General features: G+C 39.6%; 2 protein-coding genes across 2 annotated transcripts; both read right to left on the reverse strand.

Annotated features, from left to right (window-relative positions):
- Positions 8,341–9,759, reverse strand: LOC18779172 (vinorine synthase). Its single transcript, XM_007212364.1, has one exon. It carries the CDS (start codon positions 9,757–9,759, stop codon positions 8,341–8,343), a length of 1,419 nt encoding a protein of 472 aa, XP_007212426.1.
- On the reverse strand, positions 13,777–15,207 carry LOC109948584 (vinorine synthase-like). Its single transcript, XM_020562218.1, has one exon. The coding sequence runs from the start codon at positions 15,205–15,207 to the stop codon at positions 13,777–13,779; it is 1,431 nt and encodes a 476-aa protein (XP_020417807.1).

A 17,372-nucleotide genomic window follows, 5' to 3' on the forward strand; every position in this document is an offset into this window, starting at 1 on the left:
TTGGGGGGGGGGGGGAAGAGGATTCAAGGTTATATATAGTAAGGGTGGGCGCAGTTTTGGCCGGTCCAGTTTCCACCTCACAAGAACCGAAATCAACACTATTTAACCAGTGTGGTTCGGTTAGATTTTGGTAAAAAAAAATTATGCAAACCGGCTGGTTCAGTTTAAATATGTTTTGGTGCGGTTTTCGGTTTGGACCGGATATTTTATTTATTTATTTTTACAAATTCCAACAAAAAAATTATTTTTTGAGCTTAAAAGTTCACAAATGATCCAATTTTATGTAAAGAAAGATGATTGGGCATAGAAAAGAAAGGTGCCTTGAAGTTGGGCTTGGGGAAATATTAGTTATGCGATTAGAAATTTAGTATTGGACTTAAATAATTTTAAAAAAAAAACACAGCCAATCTGATCCAGTTTTGCAAGGTGTGAAATCGGCACTAGAACCGATTTAAATCAATCAGTGCTGGTTTGTTAACTTTTTAGTCAACATGATTTTTTTCTATTTTTTTCATTTGGTTGTAACGACCCGGTCCTAAATAAATGTTTAATAATTAATTAAACATATTAAAAGACCATTTTGCCCATAGAATATTTTATTAGGTTTAAGGTTGACTTTTTGGCCATGAATGAATTTGGGAATTTCAACTATACTGTTGCGTAGAGCACGACGAGATGAGTCTGTAGACACGTGGTAGGCTCGAATCGGAGTTGTAACGAGGGAGATACGATCAAAATACCTCAGTGACATAACCGTAATTTTGGCGAAAAGAGTTTGATAAAATCTGTTTTTTTTCCTCTCTCTCACTCTCTCTCTCTCTCTCTCTCTCTCTCTCTCTCTCTCTCTCTCTCTCTCTCGCGTGAGTAGAACCCCCCTTTCGTTTTTTGCACAACCGGTGGCTTCTCATAGCCACTGTCGCCACCACGGTCCACAACCAGCCTCGAGATCGGTCTTGTTCGAATCGTCGCTTCTCCCCCTTCCTTTCCCAAGCAGCCCCGCCCCCAGAACCGTCGGATTCCGTCGGAAAGAGCTTGGAATCGTGCTGGTTTTGACAGAAAATTCACCAGCTTCGTTCGCCGTAATCCGGCCACCATTTCGGACGATCCAGGTATGGATTTTGAACCTCTCGAGCTGTTCTTGCTGCCTGTTGTGTTAGATTTGAGATATTTCTGCGTTTTGAAGGTTGATTAAGCGATGAAAGTTTGGCCAATTTTCGGCCTCCGATTACGGCCACTTCCGGTCACTTTTTGTGGTAGGTCCAAGAACAAAAATGGTTCCAAATAGGGTGTTATACCTAGGATAGGAGTCTTGAGCCATGGTTTTGAGATTTTTCGGTGATGCATAATAGCTTTGGACACCCACGCGCTGCCGACCAATGTGGCGGCACGTGGGCACTGTAGAAAAGGGGCATTGTGTCCCGATGCAATCCCCTTATTGTCTCGAGCGCGTCGGTGTGCTCGGATTTCAATTCGGATGTCGTTTGACTATCGAACGGATTTCGCATATTGTGCGTTATCCCGGTTTGATAGGTTTGAACCGTGGGATAGTCTTGAATTTAATATTGGTTAATCTAGGCATTTCTAGGATCCAGTAGGAATTCACGGATAGTGGATCGGACCCCGGATGTTTCGATTTAATAACTTCAAGTCTATGTTTTATAATAACCGTCCGATTGTGCGATCGTGAGCGATCCGACAGTCCGATCTGGACCAAACTTCCAGGACGAGTGTCCTAAACCTTGTAGAACCCATAGGAACTTTCGGATTGGAATTTGAAGGTCATGGGCCTCGTGTGCCTGTTTGACCAAGTTTAGGTAGTTTGACTCTCGGTTGACCGTGAGTCTTCCGAGGTAATTTCACCCCTCGGAAGGTATTAGGATAACCTGTTTATAGAGTCTAAATTGCTATTTGAGGTTAAATTGGAAATTGATTCGATTTAGAATTTTCCTTAAAGGTTGTTATGACAGGACCCGCCCTGAATTTCCTGAAACCCGGGACGAATCCTGTGGAAGTTCCCGACATCACTCCGATGTCGGGCCCACTGCTAAAACTATATCCTTTTTCTCAAAAAGGAATAAGGGTACTAGACTTTCTACCGAAATTTCGGCAAAGTCTGCCCTGTAAATTGAACATTTTCCAAAATTTCAACCTGCATAAAACGCATTTTATATAAACGGCCTTCGGCCTTCCAATAATTCGCAATGAAACCGCTAACAAATTATAAACACAATTATAAACGCCAAATGCGATTTCCATCATCTGAATTCCCAAATATTAAACACATAAAATTTAAACCTCCTAATAAGACTGCATCTTATTTTTCACCTAAATTTCAAAACCAACAACAAGGTCCGAACCAATCTCCATAAAAACAACATGACTAACATTTAGTCTGTAGCTGCACCTAGTAACCTTAGGCTACCTACGTACCTTTACTGAGGGATCAAGCCACACGTAGTTCTTTTTTAAAACCCAATTCCACACATAGGCAATACCTTTATTCATTTCTCTGTATTTCATATTATCTCCCCACACGCCAGTACTACCAACGCCACATATGGGGTCTGTCAACACGCCGGATAACCTACGCCACGTGCGACATCACCATATTATCACATAATCTCCCCATATGCCGGTACTACTAACCCCACGTATGGGGCCTGTCAACACTCCGGATAACCTACGCCACGTGCGACCTCAACATACTATTACAATATCTCCCCAATACGCCGGTACAACCAACGCCACGTATGAGGTCTGTCTCAACACAGGATAACCTACGCCACGCGAGACCTCAACATCATATCACATATCTCCCCATACGCCGGTACAACCAACGCCACGTATAGGGTCTGTCGACACGCTGGATAACTTACGCCACGTGCGACCTCAACATAATATCACAATATCTCCCCATACGCCGGTACAACCAACGCCACGTATGGGATTTGTCTCAACGCCAGATAACCTACGCCACGCGAGACCTCAACATCATATCATAATATCTCCCCATACGCCGGTACAACCAACGCCACGTATGGGGTCTATTGACACGCCGGATAACCTATGTTTAGCCCTTAAAGAGCCTTGAGACTTAAGAGAAGTTGCTACCATGTTGCGAGCAGAGCCTAATGCTCGAGTTAGAGAAGCAGAGAATGAGGAGCCTTCTTCTGTAAGAGAAATACGGCTATCTTAATCCTTCATACACTTGTGATTGCCGTTCTTGAGATCATGGATCACATGATCCAATATCAGGAAGTTACTTTTCCCAAAGAAAGGTTGAGCTCTTAGTATCTTCGACTTGTTGCTCAAGGCACACAATCGAAAATTAGCAACATGTTCAGGAAATTGAGGATTCCTAGAAGCAGGTTGAGCAATTCCATATCATCCTGCCTATACGAACTCAGTAGACGACTTTATCATAGAAATATCCAACTATCGTTAGTTGGAATTACCATCACCACTACTTCTCAATTTTAATTTGTCACGACCCTCCTTTGGTCTAACTCACAACTCCGTCATTCTCTTGTAACTTATCCAAAGAAATTTCTTTAATATTTCTCTCCCGTATTTCCTTTTGGGAAATAATTTGACTTTTGAAAGCTCCTAACAATTTTTATCTCACCTCCGTAAATCCAGTACTTCCAGCTTTTCAGCTTTCCTTCCATAGGGTATTGAGATGTGACAATTTGGATAGACATGTTTCTAGAAACGTGACACCCTTAAGTGTAGTTATCTATACACAAATTCGAACAAGGTCAAAGAACCTCATACAAAGCCCACGCATGGTTACTATGATCAATCGGAGGTGATACCCTTAAAATCAACGACATCAAAGCAGCAATTCATCCCAGTTCATCATGAACTTTTCTTGGAACTTAAATCCACTCTGCTGACTACTTGTCAGTGTACCACCACACTTCCTTCATAAAGTCTGTGACCTTCATTACCCTTCCATACTAACCACCACGACGGGAGTTTAGTAGCAAGTAAGCCTAAAGATCTCTACTCACTACTATACTCCCTCTCCCCATAATTCCCTTATTGTTCCCTTGCAACTACGAACATAAGGTTCCTTGTGTTTTCCATGGCTACCAATTTACAAAGCATCTCAAATACTCTTTCGTGACGTCCCCAGCATCGCAAATGTGCCATTCCGAAATGGAACTCATTTTGATGCCCACAACTTAAGGATGCATATAAGGTGCAGGGTCCACAGGAAATTGAACCTAGGGCTCTGATACCGATTGAAAGGACCCACCCCAAATTTTTCAAAACTCGAGACGAATCTTGTGGAATTCCCGACATCACCCCAATGCCAAGCCCACTTACTAAAGACCGAGACTTTCTGCTGAAATTTCGGCAGAGTCTCCCCTGTAAATTAGACATTTCCCAAAATTACCACATGCATAAAACACAATTTATATTCCCAGCTGGCAGCATGCACAAGATAATTTCATACAAATCACATAATCGGCCTTCGGCCTTCAAATAATTCGAAACGAAACCACCAAGTACGCTATCAAATAAATTCCTACCTTAAACAAGGTAAACAATAAATACAATCACACTTAAGAATATCAAAGCAATCCATTACATTTAATTTTCTCAACAGCCAACATACGAGGTTTTAACCTCCTAACACAATTACATCTATGTCCGCGGCTGCACCTAATAACCTTAGGCTGCATACGTACCCTCACTGAGGGATCAAGCCATACGTAGTTCTTCCTTAAAACCCAATTCCACACATAGGCAATATCTTATTTCATTTCTCTGTATTTCACATAATCTTCCCATACGCCGATACTACCAACGCCACGTATGGGGCCTGTCAACACGCCGGATAACCTACGCCACGTGCGAACATACCATACTATCACAATATCTCCCCATACGCCGGTACAACTAATGCCACGTATGGGGTCTGTCGACACGCCAGATAACCTACGCCATGTGCGACCATACCATACTATCACAATATCTCCCCACACGCCGGTACAACCAACGCCACGTATGAGGCCTATCTCAACGCCGGATAACCTACGCCACGTGAGACCTGAACATCATATCACAATATCTCCTCATACGCCGGTACAACCAACGCCACGTATGGGGTCTGTCGACACACCGGATAACCTACACTACGTGTGACCTCACCATAATATCACAAGATCTCCCCATACGCCGGTACAACCAACGCCATGTATGGGGCCTATCTCAATGCCGGATAACCTACGCCACGCGAGACCTCAACATCACATCACAGTATCTTCCCATACGCCGGTACAACCAACGCCACGTATGGGGTCTGTCGACACGCCGGATAACCTACGCTATGTGCGACCTCAACATAATATCACAATATCTCCTCATACGCCGATACAACCAACGCCACGTATGAGGCCTATCCGCACGCCGGATAACCTACGCCACGTGAGACCTAACATTCACATGGTGGTACTTGTAGTGTAACCAAAATCCGGGGAGGTACCTAAGGTAGTGTGTATAGCACTTCAAACTGACATTCTAGACTCTTTTGTACCCTTATACAAACATATATAAATATATTAATTCGAATATTGTGTAAACCTCAATAATAGTATAGCACCCGATAATCCCCTTGGGATGGTGAGGCTACTCTAGGAGACTCACGGTCAACCAAGGGTCAAACTACCCTAACCCTGGTCAAACGGGCCCACGGGGCCTACGACCGCCAAATTCTGATCCGAAAGTTTCTATGGGTTCTACAAGGTATAGGACACTCGTCCTACAAGTTTGGTTCAGATCGGACGGTCAGATCGCTCACGATCGCACGATCTGACAGTTAATATAAAACATAAACTTTAAATTATTAAATCGGAATATCCGGGGCTCCTATTCACGATCCGTGAATTCCTACACGATCCTAGAAATACCTAGATTAACATATATTAAATTTGAGACCATCCAACGGTCCTAACCTATCGAACCCGGATAACGTGCAATAGGCGATATCCATTCGATAGTCAAACGACGTCCGAATTGAGATCCGCGAAATTCTACGCACTCGTGACAACCTAAGGATCTCATCGAGACACAGTGCAACTTCACTACCATCACCCACGCTCCGCCACAAGCGCTGGCAGCGCTGGGTGCCCAAAGCGATTACCCATCACCAGAAAATCTCAAAACCACGGCTCCAACTCCTACCCTAGTATAACACCCTATTTGGGAGCCACTTTTGTTCTTGGACCTACCCCAAAACTGACCGGAAGTGGCCAGAATCGAGATCCCAAAATCGGCAGAATTTCAATTCGTAAATCGAAGTACTTATGCTCAAAATCGATGCAATCCTACCCAACCATCAGCTAGAGCATGGAAAATAGGTAGAAATCCATACCTTACTTGTCTGAATCGGTAGCTGGAGGAGAGAGATCGAGCTCTTTGAATTTTGAGTTAAAATCGGTCGGATTTTTGCATTTTTTGGCGAGCATAGGTAGTTCCAGTGGCTGAGATTGGTCGGGATGGGAAGAGGAAGATGGCACGGTTCTTTTGGGACCGGTGCCACCCCAAGCGGTGGCCGGATGCGACGGTGGTGGCACAAAAATCATCACGGTAAACAGTAACAGGGAGGGCTGTTTCTGTGCGCAGGGGGAGAGAGAGAGAGAGAGAGAGAGAGAGAGAGAGAGAGAGGGAGAGAATCTGATTTTTATAAAAAATCTCATTTCAAAGTATTTACGGTTTTGCCACTGAACTTGGTTTGCCCGTAACTTCTTCGTTTCAACTCCGAATCGAGCCCACTACGTGTGTACGGACTCATCTCAGTACGACCTTCTCAAAAATACTAGTCACTGCCCCAAACTCTCTCCGGGTAAGAAAATAACCAAAATACCCATATCCCAATGGTAAATTTATAATTTTCCTTAAATAATTTAAATAAGGGGTTTAATTTGGAGTCGGGGTGTTACATATTCCTTTTGGGAAATGAGGTTTTAGTTTTAGTGGCTGGGTCCGACATTGGGGTGATGTCGGAATTTCCGCAGGATTCGTCTCGAGTTTCGGGAAATTCGGGGGGGGGGGGGGGGTCCTGTCTGCTCGGTGTTCCGGTCTTTATGCCCACCCCGAATATATAGTTATATTTTAACTAATATTGCAACTGATGCTTAAGAAATAATGGGGTTTTCATGGAGCCACGGCCATGGCAGGCATGCATGTGGCTCAATCCCTAGCTGAAATTTAGATTAAATTAATGTAGAATATTTTTTGTATAAAAAAAATAATGGCTAACATGTGAAATATGGGGGGGGAGAAGAGCTACTCCTTGTTTAGTGCTGGTAGTGATATAGAAATTGTCAAAGGTAGAAAGAAGATTTGGAAGAAGAAGAAAAAACAGAAGTAAAGGCATGAAGAAGAAGATGACATGAGAGAAAAGGTTGATGCTTTTAGGAAGTTGGGAAAACATAAATGAAGAGAGATAAAATATTATAGTAAGTTAATTAAAATTAATTTAAACACATAATTATTTAAAGAAAAGAATTAATTTGTTTAATCTTAACTATTCATAGCCTAACCTAATGGTTAAAAAACTGTGTCAAATTTACAGTGCTACGGATCCGCCCCCTATATATATAAGTCACGATCATAGGACACACAAAAAATCACACATTTTAACACTCTTTTTTTCAATCGTTAAATCTTTCATAATCCAACGATTTAGCAATTATCATTTGCAAAAATTATGTATTTATTTACTGAGACATGAAGTTACAGCACAGTCCACAAGGTTTGTAATCTCTATCTCTACATTAAAGTTAGAATTGGATACACCCCATTATACAATGTTCTTTCTCCTTTACCGATTTCTTCCCCACCCCATCTCCCCTTATCTCTCTCTCCCTCCCTCCCTCTGAACTCTGCTCCTTATGAGAACTTGCTGGAAAACGAATGGAACCGGCCAAAAGATCAACAAAACTCCATATTGGTCCTCTAACCATTTTATCCCTCTCGCAGCACTTATGCATCCTTCCTCTTCCTTATTAGCACTTAATAGAAGGAAAAAAACAAACTAAAAGAAGCACGTTTCCCAAAGTATATTAAATGTTTTAAAAGAATTGATAATTCATACAAATGCAATCCTAGCCATTGAAACTTATTTAATCCAATGGTTTAAAAAGTGTGTCAAAATGATTATTCTCACATTATAATAATACTAATTAAATAAAACTCGACTTCAATATTTAGATTTTGGAATTGAAACTGATTATTCTGACAATAGAATTGAAACTGATTATTCTGACAACAGAATCACAACAATACCAATTACACTAAACTCAGACCTTCCTTAATTAGCACTTAGTGCTACATGACGCTTGGATTTACAGAAGCATATTTAAGCAGCTCCGGGTTGCTTTCAAGATGCTCCATGATTTCTTCACTCACACTCACCAACGCTTCTATTCCCTTGCCATCTCTTTTATCAATAAAAATAACCAAATCCTTGATTCCAGTACTAGGAATGCTCACCCATGTCGGCTTTCCCCATCCGAAATCAGCTTCATAAAAAGAAAACCTACACCAACTTCCAGAGCATAAATGGTACATGTCAACATTCCCTCTCAACTTTTCATATTCTTGATCCCTTTTCCATGCCTCATTAGAATCAAATGGTAGTTTTGTAGGATAAGTTGCGTTCTGTTGTTCAAGCCCTTTCCTGAGTTTGACAACCAAGTCTTTTAGATCTATCGTCTCATCATCACTCTCTTTTTGACCTTTTAATAACGACGGTGTAGCGATGACGAATATATTAGCAACAGCGTTCCCACCCAAGGTTTGTGACATGGGTGGCTCAAACCTTCTACGCAAGTCCATAGCTAGTTTGAACGAAGATGGTCTTGATCCCAATGGTATGTTTGATGATTTGGATAATGCTTCCATAGCACATTTCCAAATGAGTGCTGAAAGGACGAGGACACGAGTCGGTGCATGAGGTGCCAATGCGCTGGCCAAATTTGATTGGAGGGTGGCAATCTTTGGGGCATCAAAAACAAACCTCTTTGTTATGTAGTTGATGTCCGCCAGCTCGGCTGGTGATGGTGATGGCTGTGATGAGTTTAAGAAATCTAGTGGTGGAAAATAAGACGCAGCATCAAATTTTGGGACCATGAAGGGTACCTGATGACTGTCACTACCATCAAGTGCTGTTTTGGCCCAACAACTGATGAAGGTGCTAGCTGTGGTTCCATCAACAATCCTATGTGACATTTTCAACCCTATTGCTATTCCTCCACAGTCGAACAAGTTGGCTTGCACAGCAAGCAGCGGGAGCGTCGTGGAAACACCATCACCATCACCGTCAGGTTGACCAATTGCTGGGACGAGCCCTGTTAGCATCTCGGGATCTGGGTGTTCAAAAATCTGCGATAATGAACATTTGACTCGGGCCGTCACGAACTCAGCTCCATCGTCAGTGCATTGGATCATGTCATGGCCTTTACTCCATCTTCCTGCTAAGGGGTAGAAGTGAGTGAGAGTTTTGGCTAATGACTGCATTAGATGCTGACAATAATCTCTCTTCTTCATCCTCATGGCCGCCATGTCTCCTGAACCATTAACATTATTGTTAGCGGCATAGAAAAGAAGCGTTGGGGGGTAAACGTGACAAGGAATCATCTGATCAAAAACAGAGAGCTGTATGGTTTTCAAGGGATGAGGAGTTGGGGATGATGGTTTGACTGTTTGCCTCTCAATGATTTCAACCTTGATCAAGTCTGGGGCCATATTACTTTGTTTGCGACAGGCTATGTCCACTTCCAAAGCAATATGACTTTTTTCTGAAGGCTATATCAAGTGTGTGGCCGTCTAACTGCTCTTTATAGGCAAAAGAAAGGATCTGCATGGAACAACAGCATAGCTTTTCCGTGTGATTTAAGGAAAGCCAGAGTGTCCTATTTTTACGAGGAGTTCTTTTGATATAGACTCGTACAACTACTATATAGGGTTTAGATTTGTCCTATGATTAACTAAATTGCATTATATGCCACCTACCTTCCTATGATTAACTAACTAAATTGTATGTCATTAACTACCTTAATTATAATTAATACTCCCTATTAATAACATATCAATCACCCCATTTAGTTTGATTTACATTTCCAGTACACATTGCCCATCTATTTTGGTTGGCATTACCTCCATAACCCATGTTTATCAACTTCTTCTGTGAGTGATTAGTTTAGTTAGGTGGGATTTCATGAAGACGAGAGACTTGTAGTTTTGATTGGTGGCTCTAGCTCAGAGATTCTTCCGACCACAAAAAAAGCTGCTAGATTATTTTAGCCAGTTTGCTCATGGTATGGTTTATTTAGGTGGGATTTTATGAAGACGAGAGACTTGTAGTTTTGATTGATCGCTCTAGCCTCTAGCTCAGAGATTCTTCCGACCACAAAAAAAACTGCTAGATTCTTTTAGCTCGGTTGCTCATGGTATGGTTTATTTAGGTGGGATTTTATGAAGACGACAGACTTGTAGTTTCGATTGGTGGCTATAGCTCAGAGATTCTTCCGACCACAAAAAAAGCTGCTAGATTATTTTAGCTAGGTTGCTCATAGTATAGATTATTTAGGTGGGATTTTATGAAGAGGAGAGACCTGTAGTTTTGATTGGTGGCTCAATCTCAGAGATTCTTCCACCAAAAAAAAGCTGCTAGATTCTGTGAGTGATTAGCTTATTTAGGTGGGATTTTATGAGACTTGTAGTTTTGATTGTTTGCTCTTCCTATAAAAAAAAAAAAAAAAACAAAAAAAAACAAAAAAGACTGGTGGCCCTATATAGCTCAGAGATTCTGCAGACAAAAAAAAAAGCTGACAGATTATTTTGTTCAGGATTTAAAGGCTCTCATATACAAGGGTTGCTAGATGGGGATTGTTTGTTGGTTTATTAATATGTTTGGTGGGATTTAAATGCTTGCGGACAGATTCTCTCAGGACATAACCAGATTTCTATAACACATGTTCCATTGTTTCTATAACAGATTTTCCTTGTAACACATGTTCCTTACAATGCACGTCTATAACACATATGTTTCTCATTTTTGGTACACATTGACAGCCAACAGCCTTTTAATGTTTATCTCCAGTTTGAGAGGACGTTTATATGTAAATTCCATGTATGTTCCATTGCAGCAAAGAACAAGGCAATAAAAATTCGACGGCAATAACAAGTAATAAACAGGCAATACACGGGCAACATACCGACAATGTACATACAATACAAAGGCATTAAAATTTTGAAAGGAAAATAACAAAATAGTGCTATACATAATAATAAGACAATAATCACGCAATACAAAGCCAGATCAAAGCATTAGGCACGAGATATGTCCACAATAACATTACAATAGAGGGGCAATAGACACCCCATATACAATACATAACGTTGTATAGGGAAATGGATATGTTCTTATGAATAGTGGTAAGTTGCAGGAAAGATGACAGCAGCAGTCTCACAACACAACTTCGACTACGATTAGTTCCTGTCTATAAGTTTTTACTTCCAAATGCGAATGGACTACAATTCATCATGCCCAGAAAAACAGAGAAGTTCATCAAATAAAAATTTAATGATAATACCAGAACAATAGCCTGTCACCTCAGATATGACAGCCTGAGAAACTCCAATTCTATCTCCAATTAACAAGTAACTAATTGAGTAAAGAGAAACTATTGAGTAAGTTCGGCTTATGCTATCAATGAATGAATTTTTTTGGCAGATTGGAGAGACTAGTCAGCTAGTGGACTTTTGGATCATGTTTTTTTATAAAGAGAACTAGCAAATAATTTTGGCTTATGCTTGTTATTATTAGGCCCTAAGAGGACATCTAAGACGTTATGTATTCTTCTCGTGGAACCATATGTTTCAAATATTTGTTTCACTATTTTGTCAGAATGGAATCACATTTCTATATTGTCGAAATTAAACATTGTTACATCGTCATCTTGTATGTTTCAAAACTGTCGTATACGTGACCGCTGTCCCTTGCTTAAGGTCCCAAAATTTTCAATTAAATTGAACTAAAATTTCATTTAATGGCATCAAAATAATTACATGGTCTCCTATACAGTAATATTAAATACATGTTTTTGTTTCATATAATCTTAAAAAATGACAAATTATCTCAAGAATTAATAACTTGAAAACAATAATCTCCTATTTAATTGTTGAATTTACATGAAGCATCATCCATTTTACTCTTGCAGATGCTCGAGCGAATGATGCGAATCCATTGTGGATCCTTGACGGTTTAGGATAGTTTTTCCTTGGGTTTTGAGGAGTTTTAAGTTTCCTATTCATTGTATGATTGTACTAAAATCCTATGGTCTATAAATAGACATTTTAGTGCTAGGGTTTTCTCTAACGAGTGCAAGAGAGAAAACAGGGCTTCAAATTAGGTTCGAGCCAGGGTGAGAGAGAAGAGAGCTAGGGTTTGTGAGAGAGCAAATGAGGTTCTTCATTGTAACCCAATGAGTTCTTTCATACTTGTGAGTTTCTCGAGGATCACCAGAGAGGACGTAGGCACAACACCGAAACTTTATAAATTCTTGTGTTATTTGTGAGTGTGTTTACTTTTGGGTTTGTGAGTGCTTTTTCTTTGCGTGGCTTATGTGTAGTATTTGTGTAGTCCATCAACGACAAGGTCTTGAAGTGTTTGCGCACAACAATCCGGCCTACCAAACGGGGCCTTGAACTTAAGGTGTGGTCTTGTTTTGCCTTCATCTTTGAAAGTGGAAATCCTCTTCTCTCTTAATGGAAGGATGGCCAAGATCAATCCTTATGCTAACTACAAAAAAAAAATTGGCAACGGTCACTATTATTTGGTGACATTTGGTGACTAATGCTAGGGTAACTAAAGCTAGTCACCTCAGCATTAGTCACCAAATGTCACCAAATCAAGGGCGGACCTATGTTAGGGTTGTAGTGGGCTCCAGCCCAGTCCTATTTTTTAGAGTAGGCTTAATTTATAAGCCAAATTTAGATAAATCAAATTTTAGCCCAAAGTTTCTCTCTATCTCTCGCCGTTTTCTCTTTCTTCTTTAATCCCTTCGCCCCTTTTCTTCTTTCTTTTCTCTCTCATTTCTCTCTTCTTTTTCTTTCTTCTCTCTCTTTTCTTGTTATTCTTCTTTCTCTCCGCCATTTTTTTTTCTCTTTCTTTCCTTTTGTCTTCTCTATTTGTTTCTCTTTTGTTTTGTTAAGTCTCTGTTTCTCTCTTCTTCTTTTCCATGCATTTCTCTGTTTACGCATTGATAGTGGTTTTTTCTTGTGAAGATGTTGAATAGGTGGTTTGACCAGCATGTGGATGTTTTGGTGGAGGACCCGATTGTAGTCTGAATCACATAGGTGTCCAAAAAAAAATTTAGCCCACCCCTGTAAAAAATCCTAGATCCGCCATTGCACCAAATGATGGTGACTGTTGCCACTATTTTTTTGGTAGTGTGCTCTCTAAGTGGAAAATTCTAATGGTTAGGATCAACCTTTGATGTCCCCAACTTTAGAACAAATAGCTAGGATAACAGCTAGACGTATACTATATGGCCAGGAAAAAAAAAGAAAGTATTTTCCAAAGATTGCACATCAGAGTGAAAGTGATTATTCTCACATTATGACAATACTAATTACACTAAACTCGACTTTAAACTCGACTTTTTTCTCACAACAGAATTGAAACTGATTAATCTGACAACAGAATCACAACAATACCAATTAAACTAAACTCAGACCTTCCTTAATTAGCACTTAGTGCTACATGACCCTTGGATTTACAGAAGCATATTTAAGCAGCTCCGGGTTGCTTTCAAAATGCTCCATGATTTCTTCACTCACACTCAACATTGCTTCTATTCCCTTGCCATCTCTTTTATCAATCAAAATAACCAAATCCTTTAGTCCAATACTAGGAATGCTCACCCATGCCGGCTTTCCCCATCCGAAATTAGCTTCATAAAAAGGAAACCTACACCAACTTCCAGGGCATAAATGGTACATGTCAGCATTCCCTGTCAACTTTTGACATTCTTGATCCCATTGCCATGCCTTAATAGAATCAAATGGTAGTTTTGTAGGATAAGTTTCTTTCTGCTGTTCAAGCCCTTTCCTGAGTTTGGCAACCAAGTCTTTTAGATCTATCGTCTCATCGTCACTCTCTTCTTGACCTTTTAATAACGATGGTGTAGCGACGACTACTAAATTAGCAACAACATTCCCACCCAAGTTTTGTGGGAAGGGTGGCTCAAACCGTCTACGCAAGTCCATAGCCATTTTGAACGAAGATGGTCTTGACCCCAGTGGTATGTTTGATGATTTGGATGATGCTTCCATAGCACATTTCCAAATGAGTGCTGAAACTACGAGGATACGAGTAGGTGCATGAGGTGCCAAAGCGCTGGCCAAACGTGATTGGAGTGTGGCAATTTTTGAGGCATCAAACACAAACCTCTTTGTTATGTACTTGATGTCCACCAGCTTCGGTGGTGATGGCTGTGATGAGTTTAAGAAATCTAGTGGTGGAAAATAAGACGCAGCATCAAATTTTGGGACCATGAAGGGTGCCTGATCATCGTGACCATCATCAAGGGCTGTTTTGGCCCAACAACTGATGAGGGCGCTAGATGTGGTGCCATCAACAACCCTATGTGAAAAATTCAACCCTATTGCCATTCCTCCACACTCGAACAAGTTGGCTTGCACAGCAAGCAACGGGAGCGTCGTGGCATCACCATCACCATCACCATCAGGTTGACCAATTGCTGGGACGAGCCCTGTTAGCATGTCAGGATCTGGATGTTCAAAAATCTGCGATAAGGAACATTTGACTCGGGCCGTCACAAACTCAGTTCCATCATCAGTGCATTGGACGATGTCATGGCCTTTACTCAATCTTCCTGCTAAGGGGTAGAAGTGAGTGAGAGTTTTGGCTAATGACTGAATTAGATGCTGAAAATAATGTCTCTCCTTCATCCTCATGGCCGCCGTGTCTGTGGAAGTAGCTCCACCTCCTGAACCAGTAATATTATTGTTGGCGGGATAGAAGAGAAGCGTTGGGAAGTAAACGTGACTAGGAAGCATCTGATCCAAAACAGAGAGCTGTAGGGTTCTCAAGGGATGAGGAGTTGGGGATGATGGTTTGACTGTTTGCCTCTCAATGATTTCAACCTTGATCAAGTCTGGGGCCATCTTACTTTGTTCGCTATAGGCTATATCTCGCTAGAAACTAATATGACTGTTTGCTATATATCAAGTCTGTGGCCATCTTACTTTGTTCGCTATAGGCTATATCTCGCTAGAAACTAATATGACTGTTTGCTATATATCAAGTCTGTGGCCATCTTACTTTCTTTATAGGCGAAAGAAAGGATCTGCATGGAATAACGATCGAGAGAGTCTTACAATTCTTGTGTGAGTGATTAGTTTAGTTAGATGGGATTTTATGAAGACGAGACTTGTAGTTTTGATTGGTGGCTCTAGCTCTGAGATTCTTCCCACCAAATAGAAGCTGCCAGATTCTTTTAGCTTGGCTCATAGTATAATGTGTTACATGTGTTACTAGTGTTAGGTGGGAATTAATGAAGACGAGAGAGACTTACTTTTAATATATATATATATATATATCCCAACAACTTACTATTTAGGTGGTTTACTAATGTGTTAGGTGGAATCTAAAACAAGAAAATGAGGGCCTGTTTGGTATTCAACTTGAATTCAACTTTTTAAATTCAAAAACAGAATTTGAGTTCAAAATAAAGAAAACCTGTTTGGTAGCCTTATTTTTAAAAACTCAAACTCAAGAACAACTAAAAAACACCATAATTATTAAAAACAAAAAAAATCTGTTTTTCAGTTTTTTTTAACAACTCACAAGTTCTCAAATTTTTAAGATTTGAAAACAGTTTTCAAGTTGCATACCAAACAAGTTTTTGAATCTTAAAAATAGATTTAAGAACTCCTTGTTTTTAAGAAAAATCAAAATTTTTGAGTTCCTTATTTGAATAGGATACCAAACACCCCCTAATATTTTCAAAACGATTTCTGATTTGTACTTTAAGTTAGAAAACAAAAAAAAAGAAGATGTTTTTAACGTTCTCAAGGAAAAAGTGAAAACGCGGAAAATGACTGCGAGTCCGATAAAAAATAAAAATAAAACACGAGATACAGCTCGCCCTTCGTCCCATCTGTGTTTATCTATCAGCTGTTCAGTGAAACAATGCCCAACATAACTGATACGTCTAGCCCTCTTCTCTATGAATATCAAGATCTTCATTTATTTGTGTAAATTTCCACACATCAGCATATTATCAACATCTTCATCTTCTTTCTAAAATTATAGTTGTTGATTTATTATGGGTTGTACGCATTTTGATCAGTATATTATTGGACTTATATCCTCTGAGAGCTGGGACTTAAGGGAAGATGGGGTTGAGGTTTTTATTTTATTTTAAACTAGCCTCTCTGCACGCGCTTCCGCGCATGCGAGAGGTTTTTTTTTAAAAAAATTTAAATTTATTTTAGAATTAAAAAAGATAATGGATATTTGTGTTCTATAAAAATAGGATCCATTATCTGAATTTTCTTTTAATTTTAATTTTTTTTAATACGAAAAATTGTGAATTTACCATATTATCCTCATTTAATTAATAATTTCAATTCTTAATGTTTGCATTAACCAAGGGCATTTTCTGGTATTTTAAATGTTTCACCATTCTCTGCCTTTTGCTTTATATATATAGATAATGTTCTCTAAATAAAATTCTAATTTTTTTTCTTCTACATTATAACGTTGTTCTAATTTTTAAATAATTTTTTTTTCTATAGGACACATTAACAAAAAATGCCTTTAAAAAATAGTTCACATATAAATTCCATGGTGCATTTTAATAAAAGTTATATTGAAGAATACAAGTCCACATCGGAACCTTGATTAAATAAAATAAAATATATAATGAATGGTTTCATTACTAATATTATTGAGGCTTTTTGCGATAAAAACCTCATACCTATTGGGCTTTGTAGGTGGTTAAATTGGGTACAATATCGGTGTTGTTAGTAGTGGGCCAATGACATGTCTCTCTGAAATTTAACATGGTATCAAAGGGTTGATTACAGCAGCGGACCCAGGAATTTTTCAGCGGAGGTGCAATTCTTAAAAGCTAAAAGCTCAAAAAGAAAAAAGAAAAAAAAAGAGACAACTAAATATCCTTATAATTTAAACAATACTAGTGTTATTCATAATTAATTGAAAAAAAATAACATTACAATTAACCTACAATTGTTGCCAACGAGGTTTCATATCATGAAAATGTCGCATTATATTTGCATTACTGATATAAGAAAAAACATCATGA

The sequence above is a fragment of the Prunus persica genome, chromosome G4 (genome assembly GCF_000346465.2).
Source record: "Prunus persica cultivar Lovell chromosome G4, Prunus_persica_NCBIv2, whole genome shotgun sequence".
NCBI classification, from domain to species: Eukaryota; Viridiplantae; Streptophyta; class Magnoliopsida; order Rosales; family Rosaceae; genus Prunus; species Prunus persica.